This window comes from Podarcis vaucheri (genome assembly GCF_965113315.1).
Source record: "Podarcis vaucheri genome assembly, chromosome: 6".
In the NCBI taxonomy this organism is placed as follows: Eukaryota; Metazoa; Chordata; class Lepidosauria; order Squamata; family Lacertidae; genus Podarcis; species Podarcis vaucheri.
Window position 1 is genome coordinate 66,428,477 of NC_138764.1, and position 21,839 is coordinate 66,450,315.

At 42.3% G+C, this 21,839-nt stretch overlaps 1 protein-coding gene across 1 annotated transcript; it reads right to left on the minus strand.

Annotated features, from left to right (window-relative positions):
• Positions 1–597: 597 nt before the first annotated feature.
• Positions 598–20,559, minus strand: PM20D1 (peptidase M20 domain containing 1). Its single transcript, XM_082228353.1, has 13 exons — positions 20,134–20,559; positions 14,797–14,883; positions 13,710–13,945; positions 12,625–12,711; positions 10,670–10,803; positions 9,204–9,323; positions 7,626–7,701; positions 6,285–6,346; positions 5,786–5,864; positions 3,767–3,838; positions 3,102–3,270; positions 2,375–2,474; positions 598–1,459 (listed from the first exon to the last, which is right to left on the minus strand). Exons 1-13 carry the CDS (start codon positions 20,414–20,416, stop codon positions 1,333–1,335), a joined length of 1,632 nt encoding a protein of 543 aa, XP_082084479.1. The 5' UTR covers positions 20,417–20,559; the 3' UTR covers positions 598–1,332.
• Positions 20,560–21,839: the final 1,280 nt, after the last annotated feature.

The following is a 21,839-nucleotide window of genomic DNA, read 5'->3' on the forward strand; positions in this document are numbered from 1 at the left end:
AATTATGTAATCAAATTTAAAGTGACAAGTTTCGAGATCAATAAAAAATGAAAAGCAGCACTAGGGACTGTCCTATTGCAACATCTCTCGTGGGGACTATAGATGAGAGGCATGTAAATCAGGCTGTGAGTAGAATAAAAGAACTTGAATCCAGTGAAATACATCTCTCTAAGGGTGCTTCCAGGCTGGGAGAACTTGGTAGAACACAATCATTGCTGTTCTGTTTTAAGCTGGAAGTGGAACAGCAACTCTGCTTCTAGACTTCTAACAATCTTTAGCTAACTGGTCCCCCCCGCCTTTCCCCAGACCCAAATGTTTAGAACACCATTGTGTAGAGGAATGGTAAATGGTAACTCCTTCAATGCACTCCACAGCTGCCATTTAGGGCACGCATAGGCAACCTCGGCCCTCCAGATGTTTTGGGACTACAATTCCCATCATCCCTGACCACTGGTCCTGTTAGCTAGGAATCATGGGAGTTGTAGGCCAAAAACATCTGGAGGGCCAAGGTTGCCTATGGTTGATTTAAGGGAATGGAAGAAAGAAAAAAGATATAAAGGCAATGGTATTTGAAAAGGGTAGGATTAAATTGATTCCTTTTTCACAGAAGCAAGGGACAGGCAGGCAGGGATTGACAGGAATAGCAGCACAATATTCCTCTGTAAAAGAATCTCTCCAGAGAATCTCTCAGGATTGATAAGCCACTTAGAATCGCAGAATTGTAGAGTTGGAAAGGACCATTAGGATGATCTAGTCCAACCCCCTGCAATGCAGGAATATTTTGCCCTCTTTACAGAGAAATGCTATACCTTCCATTTAAGGGAACAGTGCAATAATCTTTAGGATGTAAACTTTATACAGCAATAATATTTTATGGGCTCCAATATATGCAGTAGCGGCCTGCAGGTGGCAACAGTGAGGCAGCATTGCTCTCCTGGCTTCCCAACGGCATGGAAAAGGGGTTAACGCATGGAGAGATTGGTGTGCGGCAGCTAAGCCAATCTGACACTCCTGCCACCATGCGCTGCATCCCTCTTCCTCTTGGTAAGTGGCAGTGCCCCATGCTGCTGGGAAGCTGGGGAAGCAACACAGTACCACCCACACAGCCCACTATTGAATACAACATAGCATAAGTTCAATATGTTCATTTTGATCCAAAGTGATGTGTTCTATGCTTGCTTTTACATTTCACAACTGCTTGGAGTGCGGTACAATAGTCTTGCGATTTAAAATTTGTATGCTATGTTCCAAAACTGACAGCAACATGGAATGTAGCATTTTTGTGCAATTCTGATTCCTAGTAATGCTCACAGAAGCCTTCCTATTTTGTTTTTACAACTCATGGTTTGCATGCGGCTCTGTGGATTGGCTGATATCAGAATTTTGAATCAGTTGGAAGATAAATTGCACTTGTTTTTCATAACCTTCAATAGATATTCGTTCATTCAACCCGTGGAACCTGATGGGGGGGGGAGAGAGAAGCAGCAATGGGGTTAAGGTTATAATAGGTTAAATAATTGTGTAACAGGGATATTGAATTATGCTCCATAAAAGACTGAAACATGCTACGATCCCTTACAAGGGCATTTCTAGCCACAAAGTTATATGTGATACGACTCCTATTTATCACAAGGATGCTTATTCCAAGATAGCAGATGGTCCATACGTCAGATGGACTTAGACTGGTAGCTTTTGAAAAAGAAACAAGAGAGCAGAAAGTTGGGATGCATACCAGCCCACTTACCAGGAGTCCTAGCCAGCTCCATTACAAGAAGTGGGTGAGATATGTTTGGGTTTACTAAGGCATATAGAGGAAACTGATTTGTCACTTCATTTCCTTTTACCGTGTACCGATGAAGTCTGGCTAAAATGAACTAACCACATATAAAACTTGTTGTGAGAGATTAGAAAAACAAGTATTTTATTACTTTATACCTGACTAGTCTTGAGCTTCTACATTATTAATAAAAGATTCAATCGCAGCTCAGTTCTGAATACTACCTATTAGGGGAGTTCTAAAGGAAATCCTAATATGATTGGAATATTCATTCATTCATTAATAAATAAATAAATGGTTGTCTATTATATAGGAGCCCTATTTCCAACTACAGCCAGGAAGTGTTACATATCTGCAGCCCAAGCAATGTCGTAACAGAAATGAGGTCCTAAAGAGATGCTTCCATTCCAATCTGCTTTTTATAAGGACAGGTACAAGATCTAGCCCTCCCTCTATTTCTTCGGACTAGTAGGGAAACACTATGGGCATTTTAGAAGTGTTGCTCTCTGTCAAGTTTCAGTTGCCATGTCTCATTCGTTTTGCTAGTTCTCATCTGGTGTTTTCACTAGGAAGAAATTGTCAAGTAGAATACTGTACCTTGGCAAATCTTCGGGTTTAAAAATCACTGGGTTAAATCGATAAATAGCATTTGTAAGGTTGACAAAGTGCCTGCTGTCAGTGTTACCAACACATATACCTGGAGGAGAAATCAGTATTTTGAAAAATTAAAACTAGTAGTGTTGAAGTTAAACATTGCATTAGCATCACAGACTTCAGGAATTAGATTCCTAGCTTCCTTTGAGTGGCACTGGAAGCTATCTGCCTTACTTTTCCTTAGGAGGTTTTGAAAATTCCGCCTTTTATTTATTGGAGCAATGGAAGACAATTGTACATTTCAGAAAAACTGTGCCCATTGCCATGTTTAAATGTTAACTCTTTACATAAGCAGACATTTTGAAACAGACTGCAGGGCTAATTGGTAGCTTTGAATTGAATCAGAATGAAGTTATTAAGGGCAGTCCAACAACTGAGCTGCTCTAAAAGAAGAAAATATATAGCCTGGTTTCAGCCCCATGTAAATCTGAAAAACTTGAGGTACACTGATTGCCAGTTTCCTGTTGACTTTTTTTTTTTTTTAATGACCACCATCTTAGGTCAGAAAGAGAGGAAAACAAGCCTTTCCAGTCATTAATAGTGAGTGTGTGTACGCACGTACCTGGTGAAGGGGATAAAATAGAAAGAGAATACTCAGAAAATGAAAACAAAGTAGAGGTTATTGGGTGGAAACAGAAGGGGAAAACAGTAATAATGCATTTGCCAGTACCTGGAGCTACACTGCCAACATCTGGGAAAACATCCTGGATGGTCTGGCGGAAAACCTGCACTCCAAAGGTCTGGTCGTCCCAAGGGCTCACTGGGAGTGGATCAAAGGCACTTTCCATTTCTATCTTTACTCTCTTGTCATCAATTGTTTTGTCTACTATGCCCAGGACCTAAGAACACACCCAAAGGAACAAAGGAGCTAAAGTAGCAAGGTGACTTCCATTATGGTATTAGCACAGATTGCAAACTCTTAAGTAACACTTTGCAAACCAACTAAAGATGCACAATCAGGACAGGAGCATTTTGGGACTTCATTGTGGAAGTCTGCTTTCCTGTTACACAATGGGATAGGTAGAGATACAAAGCATTCAGTTTGGGGTTACTGCCTCAAAAGACCTTCCTTTAGGCCCCTTCAACAAAGATACATCCCCAATGTACCAGTCACTTTTGAGGTATTAAATAAATACAGAAAAAGATGACAAGCCAGTTCAGAAATTTCTTAAATGGGAAACCCAAGGTTTAACTGCAAAAAGGAACACAACCATAGACACGCCAATTATTAAACCTTATAAAGTCTCCTGGCCAAACATGAGGGCCAGGGTGAGGTGGGGGGGAGAGAAACAATAACCCGTTAATTTAACAAACTTTTCAGAATAAATAAAATACCTCATCAACTGTTTGTGACGAATGGATGCGGAAATTCACAGTTGCATTTGCAGAAGGGGGAATAACGTTGGACTGGAGAGGGGAGAAAGAAAGAGGGCTTAAACATGTGACAACAAACCACAGTCTAAAATATGAGCTTCAGAACCAAGGTAATTTCACCAGTAATTTCTGAAGCCAATGCACAGTCCTCAATATTAATTCAGCCTTGCAAAATTATATTTATGCGAAGGTAATTCTTGCCTAAAGTGTTCATGTTCTTTGCTTAAGCCACTGAATGAAGGTCTGCTTTTCCTCCTTGACAACCTAGGGATGCATTAGACATGCATGCATTTGTTGCAGCACTGACCTATGATGTGTGGCAGTGAAAGACTCACTTATTTTAGAAAAAGGTGGGCAGGCCTGAGCTTTACTCAGTTCCTCCATGCATGGACCCAAGTGCCTGCTGAAATGAGTACATGTACAACTGGCATCTCCTCCGTCATACAAGAAAGGCTTGGGTCTACTTTCCAAATTTCAGAATGAAAGAAGAGAAAAGATGGGAGCTGCTCATATCTCAGTATTTGAAAGCATGACCAAGGAGTGTGTGCTAAACTGACTTTCCCCCTTATCCTCTCAAAGGGCTGTTGGAAGGTGCAGCTTTATCTTGAGGGAGAATCACATTACCAGGTGAGGAATGCATGGCAAATGAAAATGTACAATTTTTTTGAATGGTGAAATGACTATGCCTTCAATTATAAATGTAATGTAAAAAGTACATAGTGCTATCGTAATATTTTTAGAAGCAACAATCAAACTCGTTGCAAAAAGTGTATAATGACTAATCCAGTTTCATTATGACTTGTTGCTAAAAGTTATTTAAAACATGAAGCTTAAATTAATCATTTAACTATACAGATCTGTTCTTTGCTATACAGTACACTGTACTACTGCATTTACACAGGGCAGTTGGAACCACACGGCACAGCTATACTTGAGAACAGATCTGTCTCTTTAAATATGGGCCTGATCTAATCATGCATAAAATAGGGGAGATGTGGTTTTAAGGTGCATAAGGAGGTTACATGCAGGTGCACATTCCTCCTCCGTTCACCCCTCCACCACCCAAAGTTACTATTTTCCACCTTCCAGATTCCAATATCACAAGTGAGCCCACCTGAGAGTAAAGCAGTTGGGGACAAGGGATGTGGGTTCAGCCATCTCCTCATGCACCCCCTTTGTGATTTAACCCAAATACCTGCATGCCACACATGATTGAGGCAGACTTCCATTTAAAGACACAGCTTTGTCACCATCATGTGTCGTTTGGGAGACAGTTTTAAAGCAACAGAAAAAATGATAAAAGCAAAGCCTACTGTATCTCAGTCCACCTCTGGGTGTCACTCTTTAACTATCATACCAAGTAAAAGCCACTAACAATCCACTTTCACCGTTCTGGCAAGCTCAGGAGCTCTTCCTATGTTGTGGACCTCATGTGCAAGTTTTTTAAGGTTACACATATTGATGCTAAGTGTGGATGTTACAAATAACAGTTTCAATTACGGTACAGAAACATTGATAAAGAGAACACTGACTGGCTGGGCGATGTGCACCCAACAGCTAATCAGGTTTCTTGCTATGAAATGTATGGAATGGCTCTCTCACCAACTTGCCATAGGAGCTAAAATACTGTGATCATGAAGTTCTGTTTTAGTAAAACTCTCCTCTTGCAGGGACTGACTGAAGCGAAAGCTTTCTGCTCTACTAGTTCTAGAAACTAAGCCATTCTGAGGACAAGCCACCATCAATAACAAATCCCATACTAAGAGGGCATGAATCAAATTGACATTCTGAGTTCATGGGATGATGCCAGCAGTGAATATTCAGCATGGGAGGAGAATTTATCATTCAGGGGGAAAGAAACGGATTTGTATTCCTATAATTCACTGGTACTAGTAATATTGAAAGCTGGAAATGTAGTTCTGAGAAATTTAGACCCTCATTACACTTTATGGAAAATCCAATGAATTCGTACTACAGTACCTTGACTCCTGCATGAAACATAGTGATTGCAGTGGTAGTCCGAACTAAGGCATTGGTGGTAGGCGTCTGTTCAAGAAATCTATGTAAAAATTTAGATGACACAAAGTACTTCGAGATCAGAAGTAAATTAATGTAGGATTCCACATTCCATAAGTCAATACCAATATTTTAAATCAATAAATGTACATTTGTTTCTCATTTTTTGTGCTCTGTCTTGCCATCTTCCCTTGAGGTTGCATTTAAGAGTATGGTTGCATTTTAACCACTGTCCATTCATTTCTTTGCTATTGCTTCATGAAGTGGGCACTTTACTGAATATTGTTTGTGCTTGTGATATGCGCCTCCCCACACCCTCATGGACTTATTATTTTGCAAACTTTTAAAGAAAAATGCTTTTAAAAATTGTGTAGTGGCAGCATGCTCTCCTGCGGTATCCCAGCATAGGAAAGCTCTTGTTGCTGTAATAGAAACGTGACGAAATATCATGTTTCTTTCTTACCTTCCAACAAGTGGTCCAAACAGCCACAAATTTGACATAATGACATTTAGAGGGAAGCTGAACTGAAAAGCAAAGGGGAGAAAAGCAATACACATCAGCAAGTCTGGATCAAGAGAATGGTTTCTTTAAAAAACAACCATGCTTAAGTAGTCTTCTAAGTGAACATGTTAGAACTTTCCTGTATGCAGGAGACAGGCCAATGGAAGAACAGTGTGGGTAGGGGGCAGGAAGGGAACTGTGCACATAGAAGCAACACATAGGAGAAGGGAAGTTCTGGATCAAACCAATAACTCTGCAAGGATAGGGTTGCAGGCACAGCCTGTTAGAGATCCAGGCAGTGGTGGAGCTTCATGCTCCGGCACCGGGGAGCAGAGAGCAGGCAGGGGCGGGGTTTGTGTGCGTTCTGGGGGCATGGTGCCCACGCCATGATGGCACCCCACTGGGATCGCGCTGCCGGGGGTGGGGTGTTGTGCTCCCCCTGCACCCATCTTCCTCCACCAGTGGATCTAGGATGCCGCTTGTGGCATTGACCTTGGACAAGTTACACAAAAAGCAACTGCAATGCAGCTTTCCAATGCAATACAACTTTCCTATTGAACAACCTTTCCATAAGTAGCTAATATTAGCTTGCTCCAAGTAACAAAGCATGATTCAGCAGTATGGGAATGACTCCAGTTGGATCAAAGTAGACTTTGCTGTTTAATTCAAACTGCCATACTATAGCTTGTGCTTGCCTTCCAAACAATAGTTTAAAGTTGCCCTGGTTTGAAGAAATGTAAGGTCAAACCTTGGTTTTCGAATGTCTTGGCATGCGGAACGTTTCGGAAGCCGAACGCCGAAAACCCGGAAGGGAATGCTTTCGTTTTCGAATGTGCCTCGGAAATCGGATGGCTTCCGAGGCACATTTCTCAATTTTCCCCATTGAACTTGCTGTCAACCCTTTGATCCTCGGTTTTCAAACGTTTTGGAAGTTGAAGGGACTTCTGGAACGGATTACATTCAAAAACCGATATTCCCCCACAATAGTTTGATTACTCATATAATGACAAACTGTGGTTTGATCAAAGTAGGAAAGTAGGAAGTAGGAAGAAACTGAAGAAAAAGTTTGAGCTTGTGGGAGTACATGAGAACTATAACTGTAAATGAGGCTTTGAAACCTGGGGGTGGGGGGTGGGAATAGAAAGTTGCTATGAACTCTATCAATTGGGAATGACTCTGGAAATTCTAAAACTCTGACTAGCAACAAGTTTAGAAAATCATAAGAAATCTAATGTTATCACTGAAAATTTAAGGTCGCTTCACTGAAATCACATGAAAGAGTACATATTGTTGAATACTTACATCTGGTGCCAATTGCTCAAACATCAGGATTTCAGGCCCATGACCAAACAGATTGGGCATAGGATGCTGCTCCAACCTATAACAACAAACAGCTATCTGACTGTAACAATCAAATGCAAGACAAAAAATAAACAGGCTCCACTCCTATTACTTTGATTCATGAATTTAGGCAGAAGTCTGCAACGTCTTAGTCATCTTAAAATTGCTACTTTAGTTTCTGCTACAGATAAGTATCATGATGAAGTTAGATTTCAAAACAGAAGCTGAGTCAGTGATAATTTGAAAGCTGGAGGAAATTCTCGGGAAGATATGCTATAAATCTGATTTATTTCGTGTTTAAACTGGGAAGAGATCATGTCACAATCTGAATGGAGGAGGGTAAAAGACCACTGCAGTGCATCTTCAACATTATGTGAGGCACTGTTCCCATGCAAAACCAACACTTATCCATATACTGAGGAACAGGAACAGTCTTAAGCAAACAGAATGTGTGGCAAGACGCTGGAAGGTGCCCCATGGCTAGATCTAAATGTGCAACAGTTCCAGGCTCATCATAAGTGCTGGTGGTAGGTTTTCTAAAAATCAAACTAAGCCCTCCCTCAGTAAAGGCACGCATAAACCCCTTCCCCACTATATCATCAGTATGTATTATAAAACCATACATACACTTTCTACTGCAACAGGTTTCTAAATATGTTTCTAAAAAGCATTTGCTGAGAGCCAGTGTGGTAGTGGTTAAGAGCGGTAGATTTGTAATCTGGGGAACTGGGTTCGTGTCTCCGCTCCTCCACATGCAGCTGCTGGGTGACCTTGGGCCAGTCACACTTCTGTGAAGTCTCTCAGCCCCACTCACCTCACAGAGTGTTTGTTGTGGGGGAGGAAGGGAAAGGAGAATGTTAGCCGCTTTGAGACTCCTGAAGGGGAGTGAAAGGCGGGATATCAAATCCAAACTCTTCTTCTTCTTCTTCTTCTAAAAGGCTGTAGAGACCGACAGTTTTTGTTTGGGAGGGAGCTCCATAACTCTTGGGCTACGGCAAAAGCAGCCTCATTTAGCATTCTGGTAGATTTCAACAAACAGGTTTGTCTCCTCAGATGATTTGCACGCTTAAATAAGGAGAACATGTGACTTAAATATGCATGTTGTTGTTTAGTCGTTTAGTCATGTCCGACTCTTCGTGACCCCATGGCACTCCTGTCTTCCACTGCCTCCCGCAGCTTGGTCAAACTCATGTTCATAGCTTTGAGAACATTGTCCAACCATCTCATCCTCTGCCGTCCCCTTCTCCTTGTACCCTCAATCTTTCCTAACAACAGGGTCTTTTCCAGTCTTCTCTTCTCATGAGGTGGACAAAGTATTGGAGCCTCAGCTTCAGGATCTGTCCTTCCAGTGAGCACTCAGTCCAACATAGTGTTCTATAACCATTAGTGTCCCTTATTTCTGAAATACTGAACTGGCAACTCAAGGCACTACAGAGCAAAATAATTTATGTAACATCTCTAGGCTACAATCAGAATGGAGCTTATTTTTAACTAGACAGGTATAGGATTTCACTATTACCAGGAAAGGAAAATACTCACTTGGCTAATGCTTCAGAAAGAATACCAATACTTGTCCTTTTAGGTGGTGCAGAAGAATGACCAGGCTCTGATGTCACAGTGAAATTTGCTGTAATGGCACCCTTTTCTGTGATACCTATTCTGATAAGTTGGGAGAAATCAATTATTTAGATTCAGGATGTAAGAATTCCCCCTCTATCTTCTAGTTAGACAACCATTTTGACATCCCTGCTATTCCATGCAGCATAGTAGGATCCCTTGTCAATGTCCCTTTGGCTCCCTCAGTTCTGGAAAACCCCACACCTACCCAAGATCAATTTTTTCCATCACCTGGCTACCATTCCCCTTTCAGCAATAGTGCCCAGGAAGAGGAAGTGGTAACAATCCTAAACTAGGACCTGTTTACTAGCACATAGTACTCTATAGCTGGGGGCTATTCCAATGAGACACTCACATTACATAGGTTAATTAGTTATACTGACCCTAAAAGAAGATGAGGCGTAGTATACTTTTGTAATAATCAACAGCAGGGCTGTCTTTAGCATATACACTGCCGGGGTACAAAGATCCACCCAGTGCCCCCAAATTTAGTTTAGCCCCGAAATTAAGGAAAAAAGCAGCTTGCGGAAAGCATAGTGCTCTCTAGGCGCATTTTTGCAGAAATGGAAAACTAAAATCACGTGCCGAAACACATCTGTAGTAGAGCCCTAAGTATTAAGTAGTTAGTCAAAGAAAATGCCGACAATTAGCGAAAATAGACATTTTTAAAAACAATTTCTCTATACGAATTTGAACTGTAAGTGATGGAATTAAATTCAATTTGCAATGTTTCACTTGGAGTCAGCAGCACCTTTGACAAGACTGGCAGGCAGGCGGTGCAAGATAAGTCGTGTCAAAGGTGCCACTGACCCCGCTGCCACATAGCAGCTCAATACAATACGTAACATAATATTTTGATGTAAGAGTTAATTTCGCGTGCACGGCGCCATTGAGAATGACAAGCACTGTCATTGAGTCTGACAAGTGCTGCGGTTGTGAATGACAAGCGCCGTCAAATCTGACAAGTGCCATCGCTGGCGCAGCGCATCTTTGGTAAATGAGCGCACACAGTCGAGTGTCCTTTAGTGAAACAGTGAGCATACATTTCGGTAATACCTAGGTATATATTATATGTATTTTGTTTTTCTAGCTTGATCAAAATTATTTTTTATTTCATAGCAGGTAGATAGTTAAAGCTTAGGCAGCTTCAGTGGTGGGCACCTGGTGCCCCCCAGAATTCGGCGCCCGGGTGCCCCGCACCCCTTGCACCCCCAGGTAAAGATGGTCCTGCTCAACAGCACAGATAGGCAAAACTTAGGATCTAAAATTTACTTAGATTGTTGATTCCACACACTCCAAGTAGATCAGGAACAATGTTTGACTCCCAATTGTTTAAAGAGAGCAACAATTGCATTTATTGTGGCAAGTTCTCATCATTTCTTACTTACGAAGCTACTGGTTTCTCTATTCCAGTGACAATACCATCGAAGATGAAGCTTCCTTCATCAAGCACGAAAGAAAGTTGAATTCCTCTAGATTCCAATTCAGCCACAATCTTCATGGCTCCTTTCTGACCCCCCACCTGAAAAGCCCACAACAAAGTCATCTCACCAAATGTCATCTCATTCTGTCTCAGGCAGCAATAAGCATCCAGTGCTTCAGTGGAAAAAGATAATTGCTATACAGGTTTTATATAAATATATATATATACACATAGGACGCGGGTGGCGCTGTGGGTAAAACCTCAGCGCCTAGGGCTTGCCGATCGCATGGTCGGCGGTTCGAATCCCCGCAGCGGGGTGAGCTGCCGTCTTCGGTCCCAGCTCCTGCCCACCTAGCAGTTCGAATGCACCCCTAAAGTGCAAGTAGATAAATAGGTACCGCTTTCTAGCAGGAAGGTAAACGGTGTTTCCGTGTGCTGCGCTGGTGCCGGCTCGCCAGAGCAGCTTCGTCACGCTGGCCACGTGACCCGGAAGTGTCTCCGGACAGCGCTGGCCCTCAGCCTCTTAAGTGAGATGGGCGCACAACCCTAGAGTCGGACACGACTGGCCCGTACGGGCAGGGGTACCTTTACCTTTTTATATATACACATACTTCTACTGGAGAGAGCAATTGATATGTGGTGCTCCAAACCATTTAACCTTGCACCTAATGAACTAATTTCATTCCAATATATTATTTGCTGAATCTTGCTATCGGCCTGCACTCAGAGGTAAATTGTGGCACTTAATTCCTCAAGTGTAGCAGCCATTAGGCTAACACAAAGTTAGGGAACCTCCAGCTTCCAGGCCAATCATGGCCCATCAGGGTCGTTTTACCAAACCATGTCTCCCCAGCCATTAGCTGACATTACTGGCAATGTCAGCTGAAGGACAGAAGGCCAGGGTTTAATCCTATATTGCCTGGGTGATCCCTTATCCAGCAGGGGAAATATTCTCTGTTAAAGATGGAACTGAGTTCAGCACAGGATTGGGCACTTAAAAGAGAAGGAGACACTTGCAAATCTTTTTCAAGTCTTCCCAGTCTCAAACAAAGGCAGAGAACTGGAGTAATCCCCTCCTTTGCTTGCAAAACCCACCTCTTTTTCTGCCTTCTCTGACAAGTGACAGGAGGGAGGGGAAGAGGTGTGTCTTGCAGGTAAAAGCATCTTAAAGCACTTGGCAAAAGCACCCTCCAGGCTGCTTCCAAGGGCACTGTGCAAGTCTTCCTGTGTTTCTCTTTCAAACCCTTGACACTAGGTTTAAAGGGGAAGCAAGGGAGTCTTACAAGGCCACAGGAGGGATTTTGACAGGCAAGTGGCCTTGCTCACTTGCCAATATGTGATGTTGTGCTATTGGACAGGTCAGCAACCCCACCCACCTGTCACATTTGACATATGAAGCCAATCCTGATGAGGAATTGGCACCCAGAGTCAAAAAGGTTCCCAAGCCCAGGCTAAAACATACTCAATTTTATGCAATGCAAGTAGTACAAGTAACATAATCCACCAAACGCTAATAACAAATCAGTACATTTCAATATAGCTTCTATTATTACATCAAATTGTAAATGCAGTGAAGACAAACTCCTAACCCTCAAAACTTTTTTTAAAAAAAATTGGGGGCAGTGTGGGGCTGGATACAGAATTGTAATGCTAAACAACACAAAAAACACACATTCTTCTCCCTATGCAAAGCAAAATCCATATTCCTATGCTGTTGACAGTTGACTAGTCAATAGGCACCTACCACTGCAGTGCATGGAAAACCTTTTATCAGGACAGCACAACACCATTAAGGAGTCTCCATGTAAAAAGAGCAGCAGGCTGACCCACTCAAGTTCAGTATCTACTGTTTCAGCCTTTGGAATGAGCTATAAATCTAAAATAAATAAATACGGGGGAAATTAAAGACACACAGAATACCTCTTCATCATGCCCAAGGCCAATATAGAAAGACCTGTGAGGTCTGTAATTTCGTCTCAGTAAGAATTCTAGAGCATGCAGAATCCCCTGAGGAATAAAAAATAAAATGTTAAACACTGTCTATTTAGCACCTTGGTTACAGAACCTGTTCCATATTAGCAGCAACTGTTGTGGGGCAGCATGAAGGACTGGTTTTGCCCCAGATTAGAGGGTGGGATTTGAGAATCCAATGGCATTGTACTAACCTCTGATTGAACCAAAACACCATTTAATTGCATGAAACTTAACTTTGTCAGTTGACTGGGAGGGGATTATAGATCAAGGTGGGAAAGTCCAAATCACAGAGCTAAAAAAATAAATAACGCTTTCAAAAATTCAATGTAGACGCTTTGGAGCATCTATTTAGCCTGTTCTTTGGAAGAAAATGGAGGAAACTGTCTTGTGGAAATGCCTGTGACTTGGAATGTGGTTTACTGGATGAAAGTAGTGAACACTGAACTTTCTGTATGGGCTCTGGTAGTCAGTTCTTGCTCTGCTTGCTGACTTTCAGGCTGCAGCACTTTATCCAGCTAGCTGTTCCCTCTGGAACCAGTCTCCAGGTTCCTATCAACTTCTTGATTTCCAATTGTCAGGGGCAGCAACCCACTGACCTCCTTCCTCCTTCCTTTTCTCCTTACTTTCAGGACAACCTTTGGCCCAATGGTGTCCACAGAAATAGTATACTAAGTCATCAATTTAAAGCAAAGCAAAATATACTCATATGGCTAAAAGGTTCTTTTTAAAGTGGACTGATTTATGTTTAGCTTGCAAAATAATAATAATAATAATAATAATAATAATAATAATAATAATGGGAATGCTTCTCCTCACACTGTGAACAGATAATAATAACAATTTATTATTTATACCCCGCCCATCTGGCTGAGTCTCCCCAGCCACTCTGGGCGGCTCCCAATCAAATGTTAAAAACAGTACAGCATTAAACCAGTGAACCATCATTAATGTAGCATGCCAAACTTTGTGAGACAAACACTTTGCACCCCACCCACCCTGCAAAACGAGGTACGTTTACAAAATACATATACCATAACAGAGTTTTTGTTATCGAGTGTTCCTCTTCCATATATAAACCCATCACGTTCCTCAGCAGAGAAAGGGTCACTGACGTCCCACCCGTCTGGAGAAGCTGGAACAACATCTATATGTGCAAGCAGCATGTAGGGCTGCAGCTGAGCGTTAGACCCCTGGATGGTGAATAGGTGGCTATATTCCCCAATAACTTCATGTTTAATGAATGCTGCAGAAAACACTGCAGGAAAAGCTTCAGGGAAGAAAAACAGAAGGGAAAGAAAATTAGCAAGGGTTCCTCCAAAGTTTGATTGGACAAATCAATGGGGACATATTAATCTTTGGTATTCAGTGCAACAGTTGGTATATTATAATGGCTGAAATATTTCAGAAAATGGGTAACTGAAGGTTGAGGAAAGGCATAGCACACATCTCTTGCTGGTCCCACCACCCTATGGGGTGGAGGAACAGAGTTTAAAGCAAACAAAAGGATAAAGTAAACAACAACAACAACAACACCACTGTATTCAAATTGTTAAATAAAGAAACAAACAACAGAAACAATGAAAGCCACTCTTTATATAATTTCAATCTTTTCTGACAACCCAGTAATTTTACCTGTTTGACTGGTATTGGCCATGAAACGTATAAGACCAAAACCATACTGCATTAATCTACTCTTGCATAACAACTATAGCTCCTGCATTTATTACCATACTAAGAGTATATGTCAAGTGCTCAAAGGTCTTCACATGGGGACAGAGGTCTTTCCCAGGCCTACACAGAGATACTAGGGTTTATACTGGCACGTTCCGTAAGCAAAGCACACTCTGCCATTGAGATGCAATCCTTGTGTGTAATTTAACACAAAGAGATAAATACTTTTTTAAAAAAGAAGGATTTATTTACAATTGTAGAAACCTGTATTTAAAAGTTCCACAGCTGCTTCAGTTCATTAACTTGCATTCTACTCAATAATAAATCACATTTTGTCAGCTTAGTACTTTAGTTTTGTCGATAAAGACTCTTCTTTTACGACACAAAGATTAGATACTCAGTTAATGCCCATTTGCTAGTTAAAAGAAGGAATTTAAGTTCAAATACCTTTACGAATATATGGCTCAAATTCTGCCAGGGCTGTTGTATTTTGATCATTTGCTGAGAAGGAAACTGTTTGCATTCTGATGGCACCTTACATAAAACATAAAAGAAGAGATTTCGTAACTTTCTCAGACAGGCAATTATTAAAACAACAGTGCAATGCGATAAACTCTCCTTCCCTGCAAAATAATGTAAAGGCTGTCAAGATGCCTATTCAAAGGATTAGAAGTGCCACTACCAGTCGGCTGACAGAATCTGCAAATGTCATTCCCAGTTACAATATTTCTGAGAATATTGTGAATGGCAGCTGGGTCTGGAGTCTGCTGCATTGCTGAATGATGTGCAGGATCACACATTTAGATATGCAAATGGTGCCCCTGATCAAGTGGCTGAGTGAGATCCCCAGACTCTATTAAGCAAGAAGATGTCTGTACATCTTGTATCACATTTCATTTTCATATAGACAGTAATACGAATGAATGAAGTGGAGTCTGCACCCTATCCCCACCTCCAATCCACATGATTTCATTGGCAGGGTCTTGGATCATATGTACCTATAGATGATATCTACATGAAACCACTGAGTGGGGTTATCCAGAGTTTTGGAGTACGTTGTCAGCTGTATGCCAATGACACAGTTTTACTTCTCATTTACATCTGCAGGTGAGGCAGTGGACATGCTGGACTGATGTCTTGCCTTGGCAATGGACTGAACGAGAGCCACAAACTGAAGCTCAGTCCAGATAAACTAAGGCACAGTTAGTGGGTGGTTACTTAGACCGAATGGATGGGAGGTTGCTTGTTCTTGAAGGAGTTACAGTACACTTCCTCTGAAGGAGTGGGTATGCAGCTTGGGGGTACTTCTGGATCCTTTACTGTTGCATGAGACTCAGGGGGCCTCAGTGGCACAGCTGCACCCCTATCTGGACAGGGATACCCTAACTTATGTTGTCTATGCTCTGGTATCCTCTAGGTTTGATTACTGCAATGTGTTATAAATGGGGCTGCCTCTGAAGATGGTTCAGAAACTTCAGCTGGTGCAGAATTTAGCAGCCAGGTTGCTCACTGAGGCAAGATGGTTTGAGCATATAATGGCAACTAATAGGCAGATTGGCTGCCTATTAGTTTCCGGGCCCAATTCAAAGTGCTGGTTTTGACCTATAATGCCTTAAACAGCTCAGAACTGCAATATCTCAAGGACCACCTCTCCCCATGTGAACTGACTCATATGCAAGGTTTCCCCAGTATGGAAATAAATTTGAAAGCCTTGCTTACTGGGAAAAGCAAGCTGAGTGTGCTGGCTCCGGAAGGCTGGAGATGTCTGCGGGTGGTTCCAAGGGTTTGAGTAAACACGTTTTTGTGTATACGCAGAACTCTTGGAACCGAACCCCTGCATTAGATGCAATCGTATTGTAATTGGTTTTAATGTTTATACCTTGTTGTAAGTTGCTTTGGCTCACTTCTGTGAATAAAGTGACTAATAAATAATAATAATAATAACAATAGTGATACATTATATATTAAATGATTGATGCGAACAAAATTAATATGTTTTTGGCAGACATTTAAAGAGCAAATAAACGGAGAACAGCACTGTATGACAGGCAGCCAGAAAAGTAGAAGCACCAAATTTGAGGGAGCAACAAAGAAAAAGGCTAAAGGCTAAAGTCACAAAATGCAGACAGCCTATAATTTTGCTCTCCAGAATTACCATCAGTGACTCTCTATGAAGAAGCCTGAGACAGAAACATTTACTTTGAAGAAATGAATACCTTTTCCACCTGATTTCATCATTGCATTTGTGACTTCAGAAACTAACTTGTTTTCCCACAATTACATGGTATAAATTCTATGTCCACGGCTCAACAAATCAACATTCTTCAAAGGTACTTAAATACAGGAAGATCAGGAACTATAAAATGCCATCTTATTATTTATTATGTGTTTAAAATTCCACTGACTACTACACAATAAATAAAATAGACAGAGAGTTGCCAGAAAGGTTTATAATCTAGTAGACATACTGACGCTGCACAAATTGAAGACAGTTTGATGGAGAGAGAGAAAAGGCGGGACCTTTAATGCTTAAACAGCTGGGGGACAGAATACCCAAAGAAATGATTTTTCTTATATGAAAATGCCCACATGAACTCGCCCAAATCTGCATTGGAGTCCAAGCTCCAGGTGCCTTCACATTCAGAAGCTAGTTAGATGGTGACTTGGAAAATGACTTTTCAGTGGCTGTGTCATGTGTGTAAGACATCCTTGTCATACAGATCCATGAGGCACCAACATCATCACCATCATTTAGATAGCACATTTGCAACTAAAAAGGCTCCAACGTTTTTAATATGTGATCTGTAGTTCTGACTTTTTGTCTGATTTTGATCTGATCTGTATTTCATTCTGCTTCTACCAACTGTGGTTGATTATTTAAATTGTACATATTCTTTTAGCTAGTTGGAATTTTTAGTACGTGACTCTAGATATGTGAAATTCTTAAATAGCATATGAATATTCAAAATAAATAAAACTTCCAGAGTTCTGGTATATTCATAGCATAATGACCACATTGAACTTATTGACATTGGCAGTAGATAATAAATGTACCTTGACTAAAAAGATAAGCTTACCATTAAGAACAAGATAACTAGAAATATCAAGGATTGGCTAAACAGAAAAGACACACGTCCTCACTATCAGGCTCCTCCCACATGGCTATTTCCCATACAGAAACCGTATGTATACTGCAAACAAGCCTCCTAAGTTGTTTTCTTATAACCGTAAGATACAAGCATGGGTAGACTGAAGGATAACATATTGTTTACACAATCCAATGTCATTGCAACAAACTATATGTAGATAAAATTAAGCCTTTAAAAGAAACATATTGGGAAACAAATTAAATGCAAAACCACCCTGTCTTCAAGCAGCTCACTTCTCAGACATGAACCACAAATCTGTTGATTTCATGTTATAGACACTGGAAATATTCAATACAGTGGTGCCTCGCAAGACGAAATTAATTCGTTCCGCGAGTTTTGTCGTCTTGCGATTTTTTTCGTCTTGCGAAGCACGGTGTCGGAAAAGTTTTGGAAAAGCTTCAAAAATCACCAAAGTCTTCAAAAACCTCAAAAAAGGCTACCACACCGCGTACTATGAGTTGCTCCTCGAAGTCAAGTCGCAACTGGATTAACGGTTTTAAGAAAAAGGAAACAAACTTGCAAGACGTTTCCGTCTTGCAAAGCAAGCCCATAGGGAAAATCGTCTTGCGAAGCAACTCAAAAAACCAAAAACCCTTTCGTCTAGCGAGTTTTCCGTCTTGCGAGGCATTCGTCTTGTGAGGTACCACTGTATGCCCAATGATCATGTACTGCTGTGCAAGAAAGCACAAAGGATAGTCCAACTAAGGATTCGTCCACAGTCCTGTGCCTAGAAAGCACAAGTCTGAGAAGTTTTCTGCTTGTCCAGTGTTTTCTACACACAAGTCCAACCGGTTTTTAGTTTTCCCTGATATTTTCCCTGGGGAAACTTGCTGGATTGAAACAAATGTCAATTTGCAGAAAAACCGATTGATGTTTGTTCCAATCCAGCAGTAGACAGTGGATTTTCCTGGGGGAAAGGCCTTAAGTAGCATCCCACAACTGGGTATAATGGAATGCATTATTGCAGAAAGTGATGGATGCACAATTTTTACAATGCACTGCACTGCACTGGGTTGTAGCTCATGATAATCCTAACCAGAGCAGTCTCACTGAAATTAAAAAACCTAAGTTAGCCATGTCTATTAATTTCAATTAGTCTACTTTATACAACCCTATGATCTAATGGTGTATTTGGGGGGAATCTGTAAAAAATATGAGCATCCAGGTTTTTGCACTGTGGTGGTGCTGAAAACCATTGAGTCTGTGAATCCTATTGTTCACTCTGCAGAGGAGAATGCAAGCTGTGATTCCATAGTTTTGTGTGTAATACAGTGGTACCTCGGGTTACTTTGCTTCGTTCTGGAGGTCCGTTCTTAACCTGAAGCACCACTTTAGTTAATGGGGCCTCCTGCTGCTGCTGCGCTGCCAGAGCACGATTTCTGTTCTCATCCTGAAGCAAAGTTCTTAACCCGAGGTAATATTTCTGGTTAGCGGAGTCTGTAACCTGAAGCATATGTAACCTGAAGCGTATGTAACCCGAGGTACCACTGTATAAAGAACAGTAAATATTCAGCTACTATAATGTTAATATGGGGGCTGTTCCAGTACAGCAAATTGACGGCTGCCTGAAAAATCATCGGCAGTTTTCAATATACATCACATTACCATGACCAAATCTTTTGATTCCCACATTAACTCGGAAACTATGGCAAGCCCATGCTCTGCCTTTTCACAAGTGCTTTGCTTTCTCAAGCCACACACACTTCTGTTGGTTGAAACTGGGGCAAATAAAGGATATCGAAAGAAAGACATTGTAGATTACCCTACAATGGTATGCAAACCTTCCTAGGTATATTCAGAAGTTTGTCCCACTGAGTTTAATGAGACTTACTCTCAGGTAAGTGTACAGAATTGCAGGCGTAGCTGAAGGTGGAGGGGGGAAGACTCACAGAACTGTAGAGCTGGAAGAGACGCTGAGGGTCATCTAGTCCAACCCCCTGCAATGCAGTCATTATGAACTCCTCTGAGTATAGCACCAGAGGGTAACCCGCCCCCCTCGAAATAGCAATGCACACCCACACCCCTTTAGTTACTTGAAGAAAAGGCTGTTTCCCCATAAATATGATAGCCGAATCATAAACCGGAAGCTAAAACGAGGCTGCAATCCTAAGCGTGCTTCACTTGGAAGGGTTACTCCCATCAAAACGAGCAAAGAGAAAATAAGTTGAGAATGGGGTGTCCGTGTGAAACATGCCGTCATTCCTCTTTCAGAAATCTCACAAAAACTTGCCCCACCCTGAAACGCCGTTTTGGCTCCAGCGGTGCAAATGAGGTTTAGATCTGACAGGGAAAAATGGGGCTGACCCACTGAACTCCAACCCCCAGCAGCCCCGGCCAGCAAGAAAAGCTGGTCAGCAATGATGGGAACCGCAGCGACCCCTGGAGCCCCAGGCTCCCATGTTTGACTTGCATTATGTACTTTACTTCAAAATGAGGCAGTGTGCAGCCCAGCTACGTTTGGCGACCCTTCTTCTCATTCTGCCGAACTGTGCCCCAAACGGCAACGCTGCTTTGCCCCTCCTGCACCCTCTTCCTTAGGAGACCGTGCAACTTTGACTCTGAGGGAAGCAGCTCCCGCCGCCGTCGCTGCTTCTTCGGCCCCTCGACCCATTTTATTGACTTGTGTTGAGTTTACCTTGCAGCGCCTCTTTGAGCTCTCGCCGCTCTTGGGGACTAAACGCGGGCTCCAGGCGCTGCTGCCGGCTCCTCCGCGCCCAAAGCTCCGGAGCCGGCGCGGGGCTTCGCGGGGCGTAGGTCCGGGCCAGGACGACGGCCAGCAGGGCCAGCACAGTCCCGCACAGCGCCAGTAAAGCCACCCAGAGAGCCCCTCGCGCTCGGCCGCTCAGCGCCGCCATCTTGGCGCCTTCTGGCCGCCGCTCGGGGCCCCTCGGAGGTCGGCGCGTCCCCCTGCGAATCATTAATGGAGCTGGTTACTCATCACAAGAAGACTCCCCGCCGGTGTGGGCTCGAAGCGTTTACCGAGCTCCTCGAGATTTCAGTGGGACTCGGCTCCCTCAAAAAATGGCTAGGCAACACAAAGCGTGTGCCTGCGTAATATCGGCCGCGTTTGGGATTGCAGCAGCTCTTCTTGGTGTTTAAAAAAAATGGGGAAGGAGAGCAGTATGTTGCAATCCTAAGGCTGCTGCCATTCACAATTACCTGGGAATAAGTCCCATTGAACACATTGGGGCAGGGAAAGGCAGGGCCTCTCATGAGGCAAGGTAAGGTGACTGCGGGGGACGGACAGGATTGCCAGGAGAAGCAGATCCGGCCTCCCAAGGAATGCATCATATGGAGATCTTCACTTGCTGCCTGCTCCTGATGTAGAGCTCAGCATTCCTCTTCCTGGCAGGGCACACATGACTATGTTTGGTTTGCACCAGGTGCCACAATGTCTTGGGCTGGCCCAAGTGGTGCTTGCTTCTGAGTAAAGGTGGCATGCATAGGATTGCGTTGCCCAATAAAGAGTGAAAATAGCTGTGTGGGTCCATGGGGGGGGGGATTTAAAAGAAACAAAGTTGTTAATATCTTTATGAGGACCATCAAAAATACTAGAGAGTAGCAAACGAGATTTCTAGAACCCCAGAACTTCTGGAACTAGGGGGTGGTTGCGGGACGGAGGTATTCCTGGGCATGGTGAAAAACCTGGTCTGCACATTGTTTAGAATGGATGAGGTATTCAACATGGAAGCCAGTCTTTATGAGCAAGGTTGGAGATTATTTTCGGGCAATGCTGTAGGTAAAGAGCTGGTATTAACCTAGTACTTGGAGGGATTGTATCCCTAATATTCAGAGTCAAAAGAGAAGTACAGTAAATTCAACTAGGGCTTACTTTCAAGAACCAACGCATACATCCAGACTACTGAGGTGCTAGCTGGGATAGAAACAAGAATGTTTATTTCAAGTGCAAATATTTCTTGTACCATGACAACAGATCGGGCTGTTAATGACTGCATAGATTGGGTAAACATTGTTTCCCCCTAAATGGATATGATCTAATATGGGGTGGGGACAGGTATGCTTCATACTTGATGACTTGTATAGAATGGTTCTTTTTTTGAGAATCTACTGCCATGCTGTAACTCTTATAGGGTGAACAGACATCTTGCTTTCATTGTGGGGACATTTAAACTTTTCCTAATGCAGACTGCTGTTGATGGGAAAATACAGTTCTCTTGCTACACGACAGTTAGTATTCAGATACGTTGGATGGTGTGAGTTAACACCCTCCTTGTCAAAATGTGTAGTACTTTCACACTTATTTTAAAATCATATTTTTCTTATTCTATAAAGGATACCTAAAGGACTGTCTCGATTCATATGAACCTACCTAGATTTTAA